Here is a 19421-nt window from a genome sequence, read left to right as displayed (position 1 = left end):
CTTTTGAAAGATCACACTTCCTATTGTAATGTTCATTTAATTATGTATGTCTGAAATAATTCTGACCTGTAGACTACTCAGATAGAACTCAAGAAAATGTAATTTTCTGGCTTTTCCAAGTGAAAGCTTTCTTAGTTTGACATTTTTGTGTATGGTAGGTGTACTGGCTAGTTTTGTGTCAACTTGACACAGCTGGAGTTATCACAGAGAAAGGAGCTTCAGTTGAGGAAATGCCTCCATGAGATCCAACTGTAAGGCATTTTCTCAATTAGTGACCAAGGGGGAAAGGCCCCTTGTGGGTGGGACCATCTCTGGGCTGGTAGTCTTGGGTTCTATAAGAGAGCAGGCTGAGCAAGCCAGGGGAAGCAAGCCAGTAATGAACATCCCTCCATGGCCTCTGCATCAGCTCCTGCTTTCTGACCTGCTTGAGTTCCAGTCCTGCATCCTTTGGTGATCAACAGCAGTATGGAAATGTAAGCCGAATAAACCCTTTCCTCCCCAACTTGCTTCTTGGTCATGATGTTTGTGCAGGAATAGAAACCCTGACTAAGACAGTAGGACTGCAAAGAGAAGCTTATTATAAGTCTTACCTGGTTCCTTATCTTTTTTGTTACTATGTAGACTTTCTTCAAAATCCAGAAGTGTCTGTCTACTGTTGTATGAAAAATAATAAATGCAATTACTACCTTAATACTTATTTTTTAAAAAGCATTTTAGTACATTTAATCCTTAAGAATATTACAAGGGCCGAGGTAGGGGGCGTAGCTCTATTGGCAAGGTGTTGTCTAGCACACACCAAGCCTTGGTTGCATCTCTAACACTGAATGCAGCCAGGCACGGCAGTGGCACACAGCCGTAATCACAGCATTTAGGAAGTGGGGGCAGAGAGATCACCAGGTCCCAGGGCATCCCCAGACACACAGTGAAATCAAGGCCATATGGGGGTCCATGAGACCCTGTCTCTAAATAAAGACTATCACTGGAAATGGTAGAGGAGCTACTAGAAGTTTTTACCTCGTGTTTGAAATGTATGAGCTCTAAATTCTTTTCCTGAAGCTTATAATGAAAGAAGGAAAAAGACTAAAGTAAAGGGGGCGTGAAATGAGAGATGTAAAGCTCAGGGGATGGACGGGATTTGCTTGAAAAGCAGTGATGCACCCTGATGTCAGAAGACATCCTCCGTCCGCAACTCAGAGCTATTGAGCAAGTTCTTTCCCATAGACATTAAGTGTTATTCAAAAATAAATAAATAAATAAATAAATAAATAAATAAGGATTCCACTGCTTGTGTTCTGTAGGTTTCTTTTAAAGTTTTATATGATAGTTTTAAAACATGTTCAGGGAAATACTGAAGCAACAAGTATTTCCTCTTGCTGGGTTCTTTTTCAACCCCAAATAAAGGCTAATTGTGGGGTAGTGAGCTGTGAACAGACAGCCTGGTCCCTAGTGGAGCAAAGGTCTGGAACCCCGGTGACCCGATGGGTGGTGACTGGAACAGCAGGTGATCGGCCATGCCTCCTGGGTTCCTGGCTCCTGTCACATAGCTTCAGCCTCCCACAACCCTCCCACAGCCCCCTGCAGAGAGGTATGTAGGAGCAGCACCAAGCCCTTCCACATGCAAATAAGGTTTCCCCAAAGCTCTCAGACCAAACCAATGAGAATTATCTGTTGTCAGACCCTTACCCACCCCAAAACTGTATATAAGAATCCTGAAGGTTTGGGGGTTCATGAGAACTATTCCGTCATCTGATACTTTTGTCCTAAGAGCTGTAACACTTGGGAAGAGATCTGCTCTCCCGAAGCTCAAGCTTGACGCTCTGCCGCACTCCTCACTGACTGGTCGGCTTCATTGGCCCATCCAGACCAGACTCAGTGCAGGGCGGCTCAGAATTACAGCGGCAGAGATGGAGGTGGAATCGACCAGCAGAGGAGGCAGGGAAGCGACTTTCCCTCCCTGCTGAGTTATAGTAAGGACTTAAAGGTCTGGCTTAGTATGGACAATGTGGTGGTTAAGATTAGCTGGTATCCAATTTCGGGGCATGTTTTGGTAGTGATAGAACCAACAGACATAAAGAACGATAGGCTATCATTCTTCTGCTCCAACTGACTTTTCTGAAGAGAATTGGCTTCCTTGGATCTAAGAAACCCCTTCAGCAACTGAAGAATAAAGAAGTAAGGTCCAAAAGATAGCTCCCACAGAAAAGTGGGACTGTATGTTAAAACAGACGTTTCAAGACCTGACTGGATACTCAACGGCTTGTTGAAAAGAGCAAAAATTCGGTAGATACTATTTAGACCCCATTTCTAAGGGTTATATTTGGGGATAACATGGGAAAATGCTGAGATCCCTAAGGCTAAATCGGTCTTTAGATCTCTTAGCTGGAGATTTAGTAAAATGATGGGAGACTTACGTGGAGCATGTTAGGTGCTGGGTCCAAAGTCCAGCATTCACCAAAAAACGAGTTCAGCCTAAGCATTCCTTTCCCAATGCTGTCCCCGGTTATTTTTCTTCATTCCTGACTGGCTGAGTGGACTAAGTCACTGCCATTCTGAAACTGCCTGCACAGCGCAACGTCGCCTGGGCTGGAGGATGCACGTTGTGTCTGTTTTGAACTCCAATACAATTTTACTTCAGTGTTAATGGAAATACTTACAAAGTACAGTGGCCTTCAATAGCGTAGCGTAATGCTGTCCATCCGAAGACATCCTTATAGAAGAAGTCAATACCTTTCTCAAGGAGTAATACAGACAGATCTTTTGATCCACATCTTATAGCGTATATCAAGGTGTTTCTAAAACAGCAGATATATAGATTCACTACTATGAAATGAATGAAATGAGTTAAAATCTACATAGATGTGTTCTACCAACTTAATGTCTTGCCTGGCTGTGTAGAATTGACCGTTTACTAACAGACGTAGCATCGTGGGACCACAATTGTTCCTCTTTGTGGATAAAGAAGAACACATACAGAAACCCGTTTTGCCCATTGTTTACCTTAAAGTAGACCCCCTCCCCCCCCCCCCGCATCCCCTGACTTCATGACCTTTGAAAGGAAATAGCTATGCTTAGGCCATGCATCTGAAGTAGTTGAGGAAGAATTCACGTTACACTAACCTAATAGAACATATTATATATACATTTCTTAGTAAGCTGAAGATGAAGTAATTCAATGCTATTGCATGATTTGAGCAATTGTTACTATGGAAGTAATAAGACTGGTGGCGCTTTCAGTAATCATGTTGATGAGCATGTACGATACACTAAATAAACGCCGTGTAAAGAATCCTATAACCACTTTTCAAGGGTGTTATCCTCTCTTTCAAATCAGGGGATATATGTTGCTGTGAGCATCAGCCTGAAGGTGGCATGCTACTGCGAAAGCTGAGAACTCTCCAGTCATGAGTGAATCTAAAGCCTGCTCTCTCATCATTTCCTTATGATTTATCTTCATTAAAGTTTATCCAATGAATGCACCAGAGACCTGGGAGGTGAGAGACTCTCGGGACTCAAAGGGAGGGACCTTAGATAAAATGCCCGACTGTAGGGAGTAGGAATTTATAGAGCCCACCTCCAGCAGGAAGACAGGACATCAAGTGAGGGAGTAGGGAGGCATCCCACAGTCATACCTCTGACCCATAATTGTTCCTATCTGAAAGAATTACAGGGATGGACATGGAGAGGAACCTGAGGAAAAGAAGGTCCAGTGACAGGCCCAAAGTGAGATCCAGCTCAAGGGGAGGTCCCAAAGCCTGACACTATTACTGAGGCTATGGAGTGCTCACAAAAAAGGACCTAGCATGGCCACACTCCGGAAGACCCAACAAGCAGCTGAAAGAGTCAGATGCAGTTATTTGCACCCAACCAATGCACAGAAGCTGCTGCCCCCTGTTGTTGAATTAGGGAGAGGCTGGAAGAAGCTGAGGAGGAGGGCAGCCCTGTAGGAAGACCAGCAGTCTCAATCTGGAACCCCGAGATCTCTCAAACATTGGACCTCCAAACAGGCAGCATACACCAGCTGATATGAGGCCCCCAACACACATACAGCAGAGGACTTCTGGGTCTGTGTTCAAGCTGAGATAATGCACCTAAGCCTCATGAGACTGGAGGCCAGGGAGTTTGAAGGTCAGGTGGGGTGGGGGGTGGGGACATCCACGTGGAGACATGGGGTAGGGGAGGAGGTGTGGGATGTTGAACAATCAGAGAGTAGGTAGGGTAAAGGCCAGGGGAGGGGAAAATAAAATCTGGAGTGTAAAAAAAAAAATTTTTTTAAGTTTATCCATATCTCCCTTCCATTGCCAAGTAAATACAAATGAATTAAAATAAACCAGAGAGGGCGAAGGGGGCTAACGAACATTTAGTAATAATAAATAATAGTCACTTAATGATAGCCTGATATCAATATTCTACAAAGAAAAGCAATTTAAAGACTCATCCCCTGTATTATAATTTCCAAACCCTGAAATATAGTGTCTCCAAATGTACAAGAAGGAAAATGTGTGGATACTCTAAGATCTCTAAACCTCATTAGAGAGGTTTCTTGAGTAGTAAATGGTGATTAATGCAGAAACTCACAGCTGGTCAAAGTGCAGAAAATGAGTACAGAGAGGCCTCGGCCATAAACGGGACATCTACATCGCACCCCTTCCTCAAGGCCAGGGACCCTGAGGAGGAGGAGAAAGGAAGGTTGTGAGAGCCAGAGGTGGGGGAGGAGTGGAACAGGACCATGTCCTCTGGGCATGAACAGCCCGCTGTGTTCTAGGATCCACAGCAACTGTGGACACCTGCGCTAGATCAAGCCAGTCAGCCTTCTGGCGTGGGTTGGGGAAGGGCTCGAGTCCCTACTCTAACTAAGGAACTGTTGACAGCTGATTGGGGAAAAGAATCAGCTCTTTTTAAGAGTGTGGACTGAGAGGCTCTGCCAGAGTCTGACCAATACAGAGGTGAATGCTCGCAGCTAACCACTGCACTGAGAGCGGGGTCCCCAATGGAGGAGTTAGAGAAAGGACTGGGGGAGCTGAAGGAGTTTGCAACCCCATAGGAAGAACAACAATATCAACCAACCAGATCCCCCAGAGCTCTCAGGGACTAAACCACCAAGCAAAGAGTATACATGGAGTGATCCATGGCTCCAGCCACATACGTAGCAGAGGATGGCCTTGCCGGTCATCAATGGGAGGAGAGGCCCTTGGTCTGGAAAGACTTGATGCCACAGTGTAAGGGAATGCCAAGGCAGGGAGGCGGGAGTGGGTGGGTGGGTGGGGGAGCACCCTCATAGAAGCAGGGAGAGGAAGGATAGGGTAGGGGGTTCCCAAGGGGAAACCTGGAAAGAGGATAACATTTGACATGTAAATAAATAAAATATCCAATAAAAAAAAAAAAAAAGTGTGGCTCCCGATATGTCAACTAAGCTCCTCCAGTAGATGGCACCACCAACAGAAGTATACAGAAAGCACAAACTAGAGTAGAAGTGTTATTAATTTTATTAATTTAAAAAAAAAGAAGAAGAAGACACGAAGTTGGGATAGAAAGATGAGGAAGGCCAGACAGGAGTTAAGGGGGACAGCTTCGGGGAGCATGATCAAAATAGAGCTCATTAAATTCTCAAAGAGTTACTAAAACGAGTTTAAACAACATAAATAAATAAAGAGAAAATCTTAAAAAGGAAAAGAGGAAATATGGTAAGATGGTCAGCAGTTTTATAGTGAATCAAACAAATCATACTAAAAGTTCGTATATTTAAAAAAAAAATGAAACTCGTTTGGCTCATAAATGTCTCAGGTCATATGACCAACAAAGTAAGATTACAAATAACAAGAATCTTCAGTCCGTACTATACGGCAATGTGACTCTGTGTGTGTGTGTGTGTGTGTGTGTGTGTGTGTGTGTATGTATGTATGTATATATGTATATATATGTATATATATATACATATATATATATGTATGTATATATGTGTGTGTTAACTATTGTTATTACTATTTGCATTGCTGACTTCAAACAATTGCTTGTTTCCCTAACAGACGAAACTGACATTTTATTCTGTGCTTTCACTGCATCCTTCTATGCGAGTCCTCCTCCCCCTACCAGTCAGTCGTGTTTCTGAGTTGAGTGACTGCTACCGGTCCAGAATGGCACTAAGGTCAAATTTCTTTTGAGACCAAATGGCGTTACCTTTGCAGCTCATCTACCACGTGTATGTCTGCTCCCATTCTTACTAAAAACTCTGCCACCTCCACCCGCTTTTCTCGGAGTGCCAGCAACAGTGGTGTGAAGCCATCCTGCAAAACAACAAAACCAAATTTGTAATTTTAAAAATCACAACTTACCTGAAAAAAAAAATCTTACAAAGGACGGTACAAATCCAAGCATTAAGAAAACTGTAACGTTGCGGCGGATAAATGCCTCTTCCTTCTATTCCTTCTAACCACGCTGCCTTTCACAGGCTCTGCTTCTCCGGCCTGCTGTGGTCACGTGAGCCTGAGCCTCTCTCCAGTGCCCATTTCAATCCTACACTGAGGTGTCAAATATGTTTCTATCCCAGTATCCATTATTAGAAGCCATGTGATTACCCTCATACCATCTAAGAGCTTCTTGAGAGCAGAGCCTGCATCTTCGTTTCAATGACAAACCAAGCCCCGTCATGCTTGGCATCCCATCATGTGGTAAGGGATATTCATAAGCTAGTGAACTAATGGCCAAACGTTCATTTCTACACCAAGATTTTAAAGTAAGTACACTCCTGGGGCCTTAGACAGCATGGCTGCCTTCTGCATGGGTAGCCAACAGTACAAGGTCCAAGAGAGATAGGGCTTAATTCTTTGAGAGCAATATGAAGTTAGGGTTTTTACAGACATCTGAAGCTTAACAGTAGGTTCAAGTCATGGAGGAAATTGAGTGAGAGTAGCCAGGGCCACTTGAAGCCCAGATACCCTGTGTTTTCACTGTTGCCATGGTGTGTTTTCATATATATATATATATATATATATATATATATATATATATATATATATATATGTCTGTTTTAGAAACATACTTCCAAAATGTAATAAAAAGGCTCATCATACTTAGTTCTTCCTGTCCTTGATAATTTACATTCCAGTTGTGTTCAATTTTTCCTGCGCTCACAAAATGATTAATACTAGTCACATAGAATTGGAAGTTAAATGATTCCTATGAATTTGTGTGTGTGTGTGTGTGTGTGTGTGTGTGTGTGTGTGTGTGTTTACAACTGCCAGACTTTATCAACTGAACATCTGCACTGAGGTTGGTGATCAAACAGATAACTGTTCAATGGACAAGAAGAATCATGTTTTCCTATGTTCTGACAGAGAAAACTCTGCTTGTGTTTGACATTTGTGGATATGTTAACTTGAAGAATGTACTGACATGAAACCTTAAAAAAAAATCTCTACCTACGAAATCTCTGAAGACCTTCTAAGCGTAGTGAACAATTATTGGTAGTTAGAAAAGAAGTGGCTTGTTCTGTAAGCTAGTAGTCACAATTGATTGTGAGAGTTTGCTTTGTCCACTTGGCACAACCTGGAATCACCCAGTAATAAAGTCTCAATGAGGGAGTATATTGGGCTGGCCTGTATGCATGTCTATGGCTGACTGTCTTAATTACGGTGAAAGGCTCAGCCTGCTGTGGGTGGCAACATTCCCTAGGCAGGCGCCTGAACTGTTTAAGAGTAAAAAAAAAAAAAAAAAAAAAACTTTGCACAGTCAAGCAAGTGGACATGAATGCACTTGTTTCTCTCTGCTTTGAATATAGATGTTACAGGACCAACATATGACCCAAGTTTCTGATGTGGTGACTTTCCCAAAATGATAGACCTAGAATTGTGAACTAAAATAAGCCCTTTCTCCCTGAAGTCACTTTTTGGTCAGGATCATTTTATCACAGCCACAAAATAGCACTCCATTTAGCTTCTCAACACACAGGAAATTTAGGCTACCATTATTAGAAATGACACACTAACAGAAAGTAATATCTAGTCAAAATCTAGTTCCTTTAGAGATGTCAGGATTTTAGAACCCAGGAATACCTATAATTCCAGTTATCTGTTTGGGGTCTCCTTTTCAAAGTGGGAGTTGTTTCAGAATATCAAGGAAATATTTTCTGAAATGCATGCCCATTACTTATCAGATGTATGAATCCAGCTGCACACAGCTGCAACTGAGAACCAGAACGCACACAAACAGAAAGAACTTCAGTCTCATCTATATGGCCATGGACAAGAGTCTCTTCATCATTTGGGTATTTGACTCAATGGCTAAAAGCAGGGAACACACAAGTCGGAATGCAACAATTTCAATATTTTTTTTAAAAGCAACATATAAACAATTAAATATTTGATCCCCAGGGCAAACAATTGTAGGTTTGAGAGCAGAGCTTAGATTGTGTTGTTGTTGGTTGTTGTGTTTTGTTTTACCAAAATGGATATCTCTTCCAGAAGCTATACCAGTGGACAGCTCCATAGTCCCTCCAGTTTTCCACATAACTAGCACTTAGTCACTACCAGTCTCATATTTCCTAGGTCTTCCTTCAACTGATCGCTAGGTACGTTTGCAGTCAGGTAGCTTTCTTGTTCACACAACCACAATTTACTACCTTTGACATGAAGAGACACTGCATCAGCACACATTCCTCTTGCTTTATTGTCTCAAGTACCTCATTTTTCATTTTCATAAGTACTTTTGTTGTCTTTTGAGTTTTGACCTAATGCCATTTCCGCTCCACACCTCCTCTTCTTCAGCCGTGGGTCACTTGGCAATAACTTGCCCAAAGCATGGCGATTTTCATTTTACCTAAGGACTTTTGTTGCCTTTGAGTGTTAACCTGAAGCCATGTCCAAAGTAAATGTTGCTGTCTACTAAGGCTGCTTTGCAAGAATCAGGGGGAAACGGTGAAAGAGCGAAAAAAAAAGACAAAAAATGAGGAAATTTTAACATTAACAAATTCAGTGGTTTCTCAACTATTTCACAGTAAATGTGCCAAAGAAAGTTGCACATCAAATATTTCTCTCAAAGTTCGTGTGTCCGAGCTCACTGCTTCTATGTTTAAGCCCTTTCCAAACACTTCCGCTTAGGGAACGCTTGGGTTTCTAAACATGAAACGTTGACTCGGCCTCTGCCACTGTTAAAACATCTATTCCACAGACTTTGAGATTAAAATGCAGTGAATTCTACCTTGGTTTTTTGTTCGATATCAGCGTTGTACTGAAGCAGTAGGGAGGCCATCTCCTGATGCCCGTTGTACACAGCGTAGTGCAAGGCACTGTTGCCACTGCTGTCTCTAATGTTCGGATCAGCGCCGTGCTCCAGCAGCACGGTCGCACATTTCTGCTTCCAGCATTGGACAGACTGCAATTTATAACAAGAAACAAATGGTCAGCTCATGAAATTCAAGATAAATATCCCCGCGGGAGTTGCCAGCAAGCAATAGGTGATGGAGGCAAAGTTCTTTCCATTGTAAGCGCTTCAACCACATCTAGCCCATGCTGAAATTCATGGCTTGCCGCCTACCTTCATCAGAGGTGTGGTATGGTTCTTGTCCAAGGCATCGATCTCACAATTATTCTTCACTAGAATGGTCACTACTGGTAGCCGGCCATAGACACAGGCAAAGTGCAAAGCTGTCCTGTGGGGATGAGAGGAATTTTTGTGACATTGTAGAGCACTGTCCCAAAACCCACAATTATTGATGTGAATATAAGATTAAATATCATGTCATTCTTTGGTCTTCTAAGCAAATCTTCAATGTTCTTCTTGTTAAGGAGGACAAGATTCACTCTTATTAAAGAAATGGGATCCTATTTGTGTTCCTGTCTCCATGTGAGCTATGTATAGATCTCCTTCCTGCTAGGGACAAGCCTTGCTATTAGGCTGCTCACTTGAATCAGCTCAGAGCAGCTTGTTTGAATAGAAGAAAGTATGGACCAATACAAAAAACTCTCATTGGTATTTTTGTACACTTTCTGTCTCATTTTGCTTTGTCTGACCAATATTTGTGTGTGTGTGCTTCTGTGTGAATGTGTGTGTGTGAGTGTGTGTGTTAGTTTTTGCTTTTTGGTACCATTTTTGTGTTTTTCTGAGGCTTTTTGTGCAAATTTCTTGGTTGTTTTTTGTTTGTTTGGTTTTTTGGGGGGGGGTTGTTTTTGTTTTTGTTTTTGTTTTTGAGGGGGTGGCATTGCTTACTTGCTTCTTAACCAAAGAAAGGGTATGGAGTTGAGTGGATGGGGATGGGGAAGATCTGAGAAGAGTGTTGGGAGGGGAAAGCTTGATAAGAATTTTTTTCTTTCAATAAAAAACAAAACAAAACAAACAAACAAACAAAAAATCCCCTTTGAATTTAACTTCCCTTGGGTTTAATTCTCCTCTAAGCTAAGTCACTTACTAGGTACCTCTCAGCCTTCCAATGCTCCAGTTTCCTGATCCCATAAAATTAGAAAAAAATTAAAAGGATAGACATCTCTGAGGATAACTGTCTTGAGAAGCCTGCATCCAGTCCTTGGTGGGCTTTCCCTATCTTGAGTATGCAGTGTCCTTTACTAAGTGCCTCTATTAATTCCTGTGTTTGCATCTCTTTAGCTTTCTCCCTAAGAAACTCTAACTCTGCTTCAAAAACATAGTGATGTGAAAACGGAGGAGGGGAGGTGGATAGGGGGAGGAAGGAGAGAGAGAGAGGGTGGAGGAGGAAGAGGGAAAGAAGGAGAGGAGGCCACAAGGGGAGGAAGGGAAAGGGAAAGGAAAAAGAGAGAGACAGACGAGACCAAGACGGAGGAAAGGGAAAGGGGGAGAGGAGGAAGAGAAGGGAAAGCGGGAAGAGGAAAAAAATCAGGAAGAGATGGGGGAGGGAGAGAAGTGATCTCCCTTTGTATAGGCCACGAGAACACGGGGCCTTTTTTTTTTTTTTTTTTTTTTTTTCGAGTCAGGGTTTCTCTGTGTAGCCCTGGCTGTCCTGGAACTCACTCTGTAGACCAGGGCTGGCCTCGAACTCAGAAATCCTCCTGCCTCTGCCTCCTGAATGCTGGGATTAAAGGTGTGTGCCACCAAGGCCTTTTAACACAGCGCCAGAGATCCTTGTGCTTGCTGTGAATAGAACACGTGGTTCACTTTACCCCTAAACCCCAATCAATATTAGGTTTCAATGGAAAGCACAGCTCTCCGGCCACAGGGACCTCAGCACTTTGGCCTTTGACAACAACAGACACTTGACAGAACTGTGGTTGCCAGCTCCTTCGGGGTAAGCAGAGGGAGACTGGGAAACAGTTGAAAGTTCCTGTTTGGCAGTTCAGGGCCCCTCCCAGGTGTGCAAGTCTCAGGTATGGAGTCCCAGGCAGGTTCCTCCCCTTGCTGGGTGGGCACCAGGGCTCCAGAGAAGACAGGAAGACAGCCCTTCTCCCACAGTGGCCTGCCCAGGAAGTAAACCGTTGCCCTCCCTCCTCTATTACCTGTCCTTGCGGTCTCTGTGGTACACGTTGCATTGTCCAAGCGTGAGGAGAATCTCCATCCGGGCTGCATCACCCTCAGCAGCAACCCTGTGAATATGCCCCAACGGTCTGTATGTTGTATGGTATTTCGGATAGTTTGGATTTTCACCGAAGAAAAACTCAGAGACAGTCATTTGTGGGGCATCACAGAAACCCAAGGGTGTCTTTTCCTTAGCCCCAAAGATCTTCTTCATGGAAAAGGACATTTGGCCTCAGGTCCCTTCCAAACCTCTCATCTTTTCTGGTCCTGGAGCCCAATTTTAGGTCTTAGTAAAACGAGAGCCTCACCAGCCACATTTGCACAGAGGACCTCAGGGCTTAAACCTCTGCCAACCAGGGCCTTATACAGTTGGTAGAGGCACAGTTGCCAAGCAACGCTTCTAAACACAGTGTGCACGCGCTAGTTTACCCAAATGAGAACGGACACCAGCAGCATCTCTGAGGCTATGGGTAAAGGTGCTGAGTAGGCATGCGCGAAGCCCTGCCTAGCCAATCAGGCCTGCAATAAAAATGTCAGTGGGGGTTGGATGAATAAGTCATACCATTTCAAACTTGTAGCAGTGGGAAAAACACTGCACACGTTTAGTTAAAAGCGGAGGGAAAAGGCCTAGTCAAAAAAAAAATTGTTCTGAATATGATCTGCACCTCTGTATACCTTTATCATTTAACTGGGCCCTGCGAACCTTCGCGATCCAGCAGTCGCCATGTCCGAGTTTGCATCTCTGTTGCTGTGCTAAAACACTGGCTAAAGCAACACGGGACAGGCAAGATTTCTTTGGTTAGCAGGTGATACTTTGTCAACAAGGAACCAAGGCTACCCAGAGAGTCTGGAACAAGGGTTAGAAATATAGTCAATGTTAAAATGTATGCAATTAAGTGCAAAGCCCTATGTTGCAACCGCGGTGAGGCAAAAGAGGAGACAAACACATAAAGCAGTATATATTCTTGGCGTTAATACTTTAGGAAACTGGAATGTGATGGCTTCTTAGAATAAAATTTGTAAAATTTCTTGTTTGGTTTTTTTTCTTTAATATATAAACAGTGGCATCAATAAGGATGCTATCCTGGATTGCAAAGTAACATTTGTTAACATGAAACTTTTATTATAGAAGTTATTTTAAGATTTTTATTTTTGTGCTTGCAAAATGCACTACCTCAACCTGCCCTCAAAATAGAGGAGCACTTTGACATGGTTATATAAGATGGGGTATGTGCTTTTATTGATGTTTGAGGGGATTTTCTGACACAGAAAATGCATGAATGACCCTTCTGCGGACTTCTAGTCAACTGTCAATTCGATTCAGGTTCAAAATAAGACAACTATCTGCCTACTAAAAATGCACATGAAAAGGGCCTTTAAATATGTATAATTTGTGAGTCCCCTACAGGATAGCACAATAAATAATATATCCTTATGCTTTTTTAACTACATGCTTAGGTTGAAGTTCACTGCTTCCCTGTCATAGTTCACGTCAACCATTCTTAGCAGTTCCCCTGCATGTAAGAAAAGAAAACAACACATGGAGTAAGGCAAAAGGTAATGATTTGGAGTCACAGGAAAAACATTGCATTGTTCATTTCCAGGCATAGAAGGACCTCAAACTGTTCCTGCATGCACACCTTTTATCTACTAAATCTTAAGACACAGAGAGCACCTGAGGCACAGCAGAGGGTTAAAGCAAAGAGCCATCCCCATGCTGAGATTGGTAAGCACTGGTGACCATCCTCAGCACCCCTGAGCACTTCCTGTCTGCCAGCCACTAGATTAGTCCTTCTAATTCTCTCTGTCAATCCCCCAGCCATGACTCACTGGGAGGCAAGACTTCCTTTTGGAAGTTAGGACAGTGACAATCCCAGAGGCTAAGTGGCTTTCCTAAAGCCCATCAGAGGGTTAAGAGGCCAAGCTAGAGTTCCAATGTGGATCCACCTGCAGCTCAGCAAATGCTTTGGATCCCCTTGGAAGGCTTTTAGAGCCATGAATACTTTATAGATTGAATGTGCTTCAGAGTCCTTTCTGAACTGGGTCACTGTCGCCACCACCTCCACTTCCCTTCTCCTTGGATCCTCTCCTGTGCACAGAGCTGTGGAAGGCAGGGCTGGTGAGAAAATGGAGCTGGACCCTGCACTTAATGCCAGGCAAGAAACCTCAGCCAGAGGTGTCTGGTCCCAGATAGGCAGGCTCTGAACTCTAGGAGAACAGTGGCTACAGGCACAGCTAAGTGTGTGAGTTTTCTCTTTGCACTGCTAGGGATGGAAGCCTAGGGCACGTTCTCCAGGTGAGCCACACACAGCTTTCAGTGGATTCGTTAGCCCTGCCTTGGGTACCACTGAGCAACTTCCAGTGAAGGACATGCTCTAATGGAAATGATTCCCAAAACAAGATTCTGGGAAATCTGGAACTCCATTGCGGCCTCTTGACTTGCCCTTTTGCAAAGCAATTATCTGGGGTCTTCAACGTGCAAATAAGTGTACCTGAACATCTCAGTGACATCAGAGATGAGACCAAAAGGGATGGGAGTTTCTTCAGGGACAGCTCAGGAACGGCTAGGCTGTGGTGACCCAAAGCAAACTCCTTGGTCCAGGGAACCAAGAGAGGGGTAAATCCTGCCCCCTGTGATCTCAGGCACACAGCTCAGAGTTCTAGAGAAGACTGTAGACTTGCTGATGTCTTGAGAAAAGTTCCTGAGGAAGATTCCCAGTTGGCCTCAGGACTGTATTCAGACTATTTGCTATATGGTAGTTTCTTGAAGGAGGGAGAAGCAGTAGGGGAACAAAAGGTCACATTTCAATGGTGTAAAAGGAAGTAAACTTCCTGTCACTGCTGAGGAAAGAGGCTCTGGGTCCAGGGTTGCAGTTGAGGTGAGCCATAACCTGTCAATCATGTCTGGCGGACTCTTTAGTGATATGGCAGCTGTTTGACCTGTATTTGCTCTTTGTAGGCAACCTTACCCATATTTCTGTTAATAACTTCAATAAAAACTCATTGCTTCTGTTAAAGAAAAATCATGGCAAGCACATACCCTGAACGAGAATGTAAGCAGGCATTGACTGAAACATTGCCCTGAAGGCACCTGCAGATCCCTGACCCAGTGAGATGAGACAACATGAGGATCTGCCCCCTCACATATAGGCAGGACAGAGTGTGAGATTACTGGGGACCTGTCTACAGAAGGGTCTGTGTCCTCCAGTCTCTCTATCTTCCTGCCTGGCAATGTGACTTCTTACTGACATGCATGAGTACAGATGTGTGCTGTCATGCCTTTGAGGGCCTTTACCAGAGCTGAGACAATGTCAGTCATTACCTTTAAGTCCTCCCCATGATTAACTAAATAAGTCTGTGTGTGTGTGTATATATATATATACATATACGTATATATATATATATATATATATATATATATATATATATATAAAGATATAAAGATATTTCATTACTAGTCACCCCAACTAACTAACGAGGTCAACTTCAGAATTCGAAATTAGGGCTTGGAAATTCTATTACCCAACCTGATTCAAAGAAAAAGAGATCTTCTTAGAGGCAGTGGTCATCATTCTGTAACTTATTTCTCTAGTGTTTGAGAGATTAACCTATTACCCAAAAATCAAGGAAACAAAATGGATTCTATGACAATGAGGCTATCAAGGCAAAGAAAAAAAAAGCAAAGTTTGAAAAATTTAGACAAGAACTAGCATCCTAGGTGAGGAGATCCACCAAGCCATACCAGTGTTTACACTGCCTACACTTGCTGGGCTACTCTCTCATGACTCTGTGCGAAGAGGCATTTCAAATGCCAGGGAACTAGAAAACAGGATTAGAGTAGCTTTGAAGCTAAACATTAAGTCGAATTAAGGCCTTGAAGCTTAAGGTCATGTTTATAGAACAATGGCCAAATTGCAAGGATGGAAAGGTCAGGCTATTTTGTTTACTGGAGCCTGGAGCTACATCCCAAGGATGCTTATTGAAACACACTGGGTATTCTGCAAGGCACGGAGAGAACTGTATTAACTTTAATCAAATGGTAATTGCATCTGAAATTAAAATTTTGTATGTAATCATAAGATTGGATTTAATATGAGTTTTGGGAGAAAGTAAACTTAGCAGACTAAAGCTAAGGTAGTATTAGATGCCTACAAACTAATCAAGGAAAACATAGACAAGGGCTTATGGTCTCCCCATTCTGAAGGTCAGCTTCAAAAATGATTGAAGTCTTTTAAGAAGTCTTTAGATTAATCATGACCATTTTCCTCTATTGTAATATGTGGAGAACAGTGGTTATGTGGTTGCTTTGAAGTTTGATCCTATTATTTTCTTTTTGTGAAGCTTTAGAAACTTGACCTGTAATAATTGTACATACATATGTGGGGATATGGAGTATTTAAATATGGTGAGTTTTTTTTTAACCACAGATACAGTACATATCAACCCAACCACAGTAGCTATGATGGCACTGTCAACTTGATAACATCTAAAATCCCCTAGAAGAAAAATCTCCATGGAAACCTCATTCGTTGTCCTCTGGGCATAATAACAATGATCATGTTCAAAGAGAAGGGAATACCTACCCTAAAAGGGTGGCACTACTCACCCCTGGGATAGGGCCCTGGGCAACATAAAAGGTAGAAGCTACCTGAGAAATCACACTAATGGTCTCTACTTCCTGTCTGTGGGTGTGAAGTGTAGCATGTGAAACTACATCAACATGGGTTATACCCTGTGAGCCAAGATAAACCCTTGCTTCCTTGGTTGCTTTCTGAAGAGTATTTTATCACAGCATCACAAAGTGCCTTAAGACACTAGAATCTTCTTCAGTTGGGACTTTACTCTGTTCTGGGAACATTAGTTGAACTTTAAAGCACATGTTTTGGCACATATCTAGGTACAGAACTAAAAAGGCATTGTGAATTTGAGACTAGTATTTACCCAAAATTCTTAGGTAAACTTGACATGCTAAAATACAAAAAGTACATGGCCACTTATAGCATCCAAAGATACTGGCCCTGGGCTGTCTGAAAATGAATATAAACACTATGGGCTCACTTTAAGGAAAAGAAAACAATAATTGACTTTGAAGTCCCACAAAAATAAACAGTCCATACTATATACATTGCTTCTGAAGATATCCTGTGTCCATATAGTGCACACTGCACAGTGCTTCTTCTACAAATGTCCTATGTGACCACTTACTACACACTGTACACTGGTGCCCAGGCAGAGCTGGAGGAACAAAGGTAGTTCTGCCATTGGAAAAAATCACAGGCGATGTGTTTCCAGGTCACAGCCAACAATGACAGGCACTGATGCCATCCAAGCAGGTTCTGAGGATACCACCCTGATGTTTACAGAACACAGGGATGAAGTGTGAGGGGTAGCGCAAGGTGGATATTTCTCAAGAAGGGACAGTTGAATGCTAATAGACATGAGAGGAACACAGGAATACTTGTGACCTTCCTCAGTTCCTACAGAACTGTTAAAGTAAGGGATGGTCCCTCACCTCAGGCTTTTTTCTCTGACAGATAATATTGTTGTACTTAATATAACCTTGAATGTGCTGCCTGTGAGGCAGACTCCTCTACTGAATTGTAAACTCATAACTCTATTATCAAAGGAGCTGTAACAATAAAAAGAACCTTTATTATGAAAAAGGCTTTACTTCACTGAGTTTTCTAGTTTCCTGTTTGAGTCCTCTTGTTTCCAGCATTAATCAAGAAAGGCAACTTGGTCAGCATCTACCACCTACTATTGTTATTTTTGCTAAATGAACACAGTATCAAGACACCTTCCAAATACCTACTTCTTCACCCTCATATTCATGCAGCTCTCAGTGCCCATCAGTTAAGTTTCTCTGTGCAACTGACAGCAGCTGGGACAGAGACTCACAACTGATCAAAGAACAAACAATAAATTGTCTGTGGTCAACCGCAAAAAGAACATCTTTACCGTCCTCTCTTCCCCACAGACTCAGGGAAAATTGCAAAAGAAGGCAGAAAAAAAAAAAAGTTCTAAAGGTTATCAAAGACAGAAATCGGGGAAGATGGATGAAAAACTATCTTGTGGACACAGAAAGACAGTGAAATTCAAGGCTTCCTGAACACTGTGGATGCCTGCACAAGGCCTGAACAAGATCAAGCCAATCGATACTGAAACGTGAGTAGGAGCATGAATCCTACATTTAGCTGAAGTCCTAAAAACAGTTGCTGAACAACTTTCTTTCTTTAGAGCTATGGTCCCTAGTAGATTCATCTTGCTCTGTTGGATAGCTCTATACCCATATTGGCAGTATTATTTTAATTTACTGGGTGATTTTCAGGGTGGAAAATATTATACTAACTTGGTACCAGGAGTAGGGTATCACTGTGACAGACCTGACCATGTTGTTCTGGGGAGAACTGTAGAAGGACTTTGGAACTTTGTGCAAGAAAAAGCCACTGAGTGTTCAATGTTTGGTGAACTGTTCTGTAGGAACTTGGAAGATAAAAATGTTGAGAGCAAGGCAGAAAATGAAGGCTTGGCCTTTTTTCAGAGTAAAGTTTAAAGACTCTATCAGAGACATTTGCCACTTTGAATTAAGTGTCTGTGGTTCTTGTTAGCTGGGCCTGAAGAAGCAGCTGAGGTTAAGAAGATACCAGAACTTCTAAAATGAAACCTTTGCTTTCCTGGGATGCTCAATTCTGGTTGGCTGGAGCTGAGAAACTATCAATAATTAAAATACCAGCATCACTGTTCTAGTTTTGGATTTGGTTTTTGGTGGTGGTGGTGGTGGTGGTTTTGGTTTTTTGTTTTTGGGGTGTTTTTTTTTATATTTTCTTTATTTATATTTTAAATGTTTTCCCCTTTACAGGTCTCCCCAAGCCCATTCTGCTAACCCTGCCTCTATGAGGGTGCTCCCTCACCCACCCACCCACCCACCCACCCACTCCTGTCTTCCCTCCCAGGCATTCTCCTACACTGGGGCATCTAATACCCTCAGGCCCAAGGGCCTCTCCTCCCATTGATGTCCAACAAGGCCATCCTCTGCTACACATGCAGCTTGAGCCATGGGTCCCTCCATTCTTTGATTGGTGTTCCAATCCCCGGAAGCTCCAAGGGCCTGACCTTTTGACACTGTTGCTCCTTCCATGGGGCTGCAAATTCCCTCACCTCCTTCAGTCCCTTTTCCAACTCCTCCATTGGGGACCCTCTGAGTTCAGTCCAATGGGTGATGGTAAGTATCCACCTCTGTATTTGTCAGGCTCTGGCAGAGTCTCTCAGGAGACAACCATATCAGGCTTCCATCAGCAAGCACTCCCCAGCATCCACAATAGCATCCAGGTTTGATGACTGTATGTGTGATGGATCCCCAGGAGGCAGTCTCTAGATGGCCTTTCCTTCAGTCTCTACTCCACACTTTGTCTCCATATTTCCTCCTGTGAGTATTTTGTTCTCCCTTCTAAGAAGCACTGAAGCATCCACATTTTGGTCTTCCTTCTTCTTAGGCTTCGTAGTCTGTGAATTGAATCTTGGGTATTCCAAACTTTTGGGCTAATATCCACTTATCAGTGAGTGCATACTGAGTGTTCTTTTGTGACTGAGTTACCTCACTAAGGATTATATTTTCAAGTTCCACTCTTTTGCCTGTGAATTGCATGAAGTCATTGTTTTTAATAGCTTAGTAATATCCCCATTGTGTAAATATACCACATTTTCTGTATCCATTCCTCTGTTGAGGGACATCTGGGTTGTTTCTAGCTTCTGCCTATTATAATCAAGGCTGCTATGAACATAGTGGAGCATGTGTCCTTATTACATGTTGGAGCAGCTTCTGGGTATATGCCCAGGAGTGGTATAGTGATACCAGCATCACCAAAGTGAAATCTTCTGGCAAGTGTTTCCTAGGAATCAACACACAGAACTGTGTTTTATGAGCAGCCAAGGTTGTCCTTTGTGCT

General features: G+C 42.8%; 1 protein-coding gene across 4 annotated transcripts in view; it reads right to left on the bottom strand.

Moving 5' to 3' along the window:
- Window positions 1–11885, bottom strand: part of Poteg (POTE ankyrin domain family, member G) — a 135084-nt gene extending 123199 nt beyond the window's left edge. For 2 of the 4 annotated variants that reach the window (NM_027618.1, NM_026256.2), the window contains exons 1-6: window positions 11457–11849; window positions 9529–9643; window positions 9193–9366; window positions 6175–6281; window positions 2655–2792; window positions 591–652 (exon numbers count right to left, since the gene is read on the bottom strand). In NM_027618.1, the coding sequence (NP_081894.1) occupies window positions 591–652; window positions 2655–2792; window positions 6175–6281; window positions 9193–9366; window positions 9529–9643; window positions 11457–11701 (841 nt within the window). In that variant the 5' untranslated portion in view covers window positions 11702–11849. Of the gene's footprint in view, window positions 1–590; window positions 653–2654; window positions 2793–6174; window positions 6282–9192; window positions 9367–9528; window positions 9644–11456 lie in introns of all 4 variants that reach the window. The other 2 variants (XM_011242159.3, XM_006509192.4) reach the window with 2 other exon arrangements.
- Between the last annotated feature and the right edge of the window lie 7536 nt (window positions 11886–19421).

The sequence above is a fragment of the Mus musculus genome, chromosome 8, assembly GCF_000001635.26.
Source record: "Mus musculus strain C57BL/6J chromosome 8, GRCm38.p6 C57BL/6J".
Lineage (NCBI taxonomy): Eukaryota > Metazoa > Chordata > Mammalia > Rodentia > Muridae > Mus > Mus musculus.
This window is presented reverse-complemented; position numbering and strand designations above follow the sequence as displayed.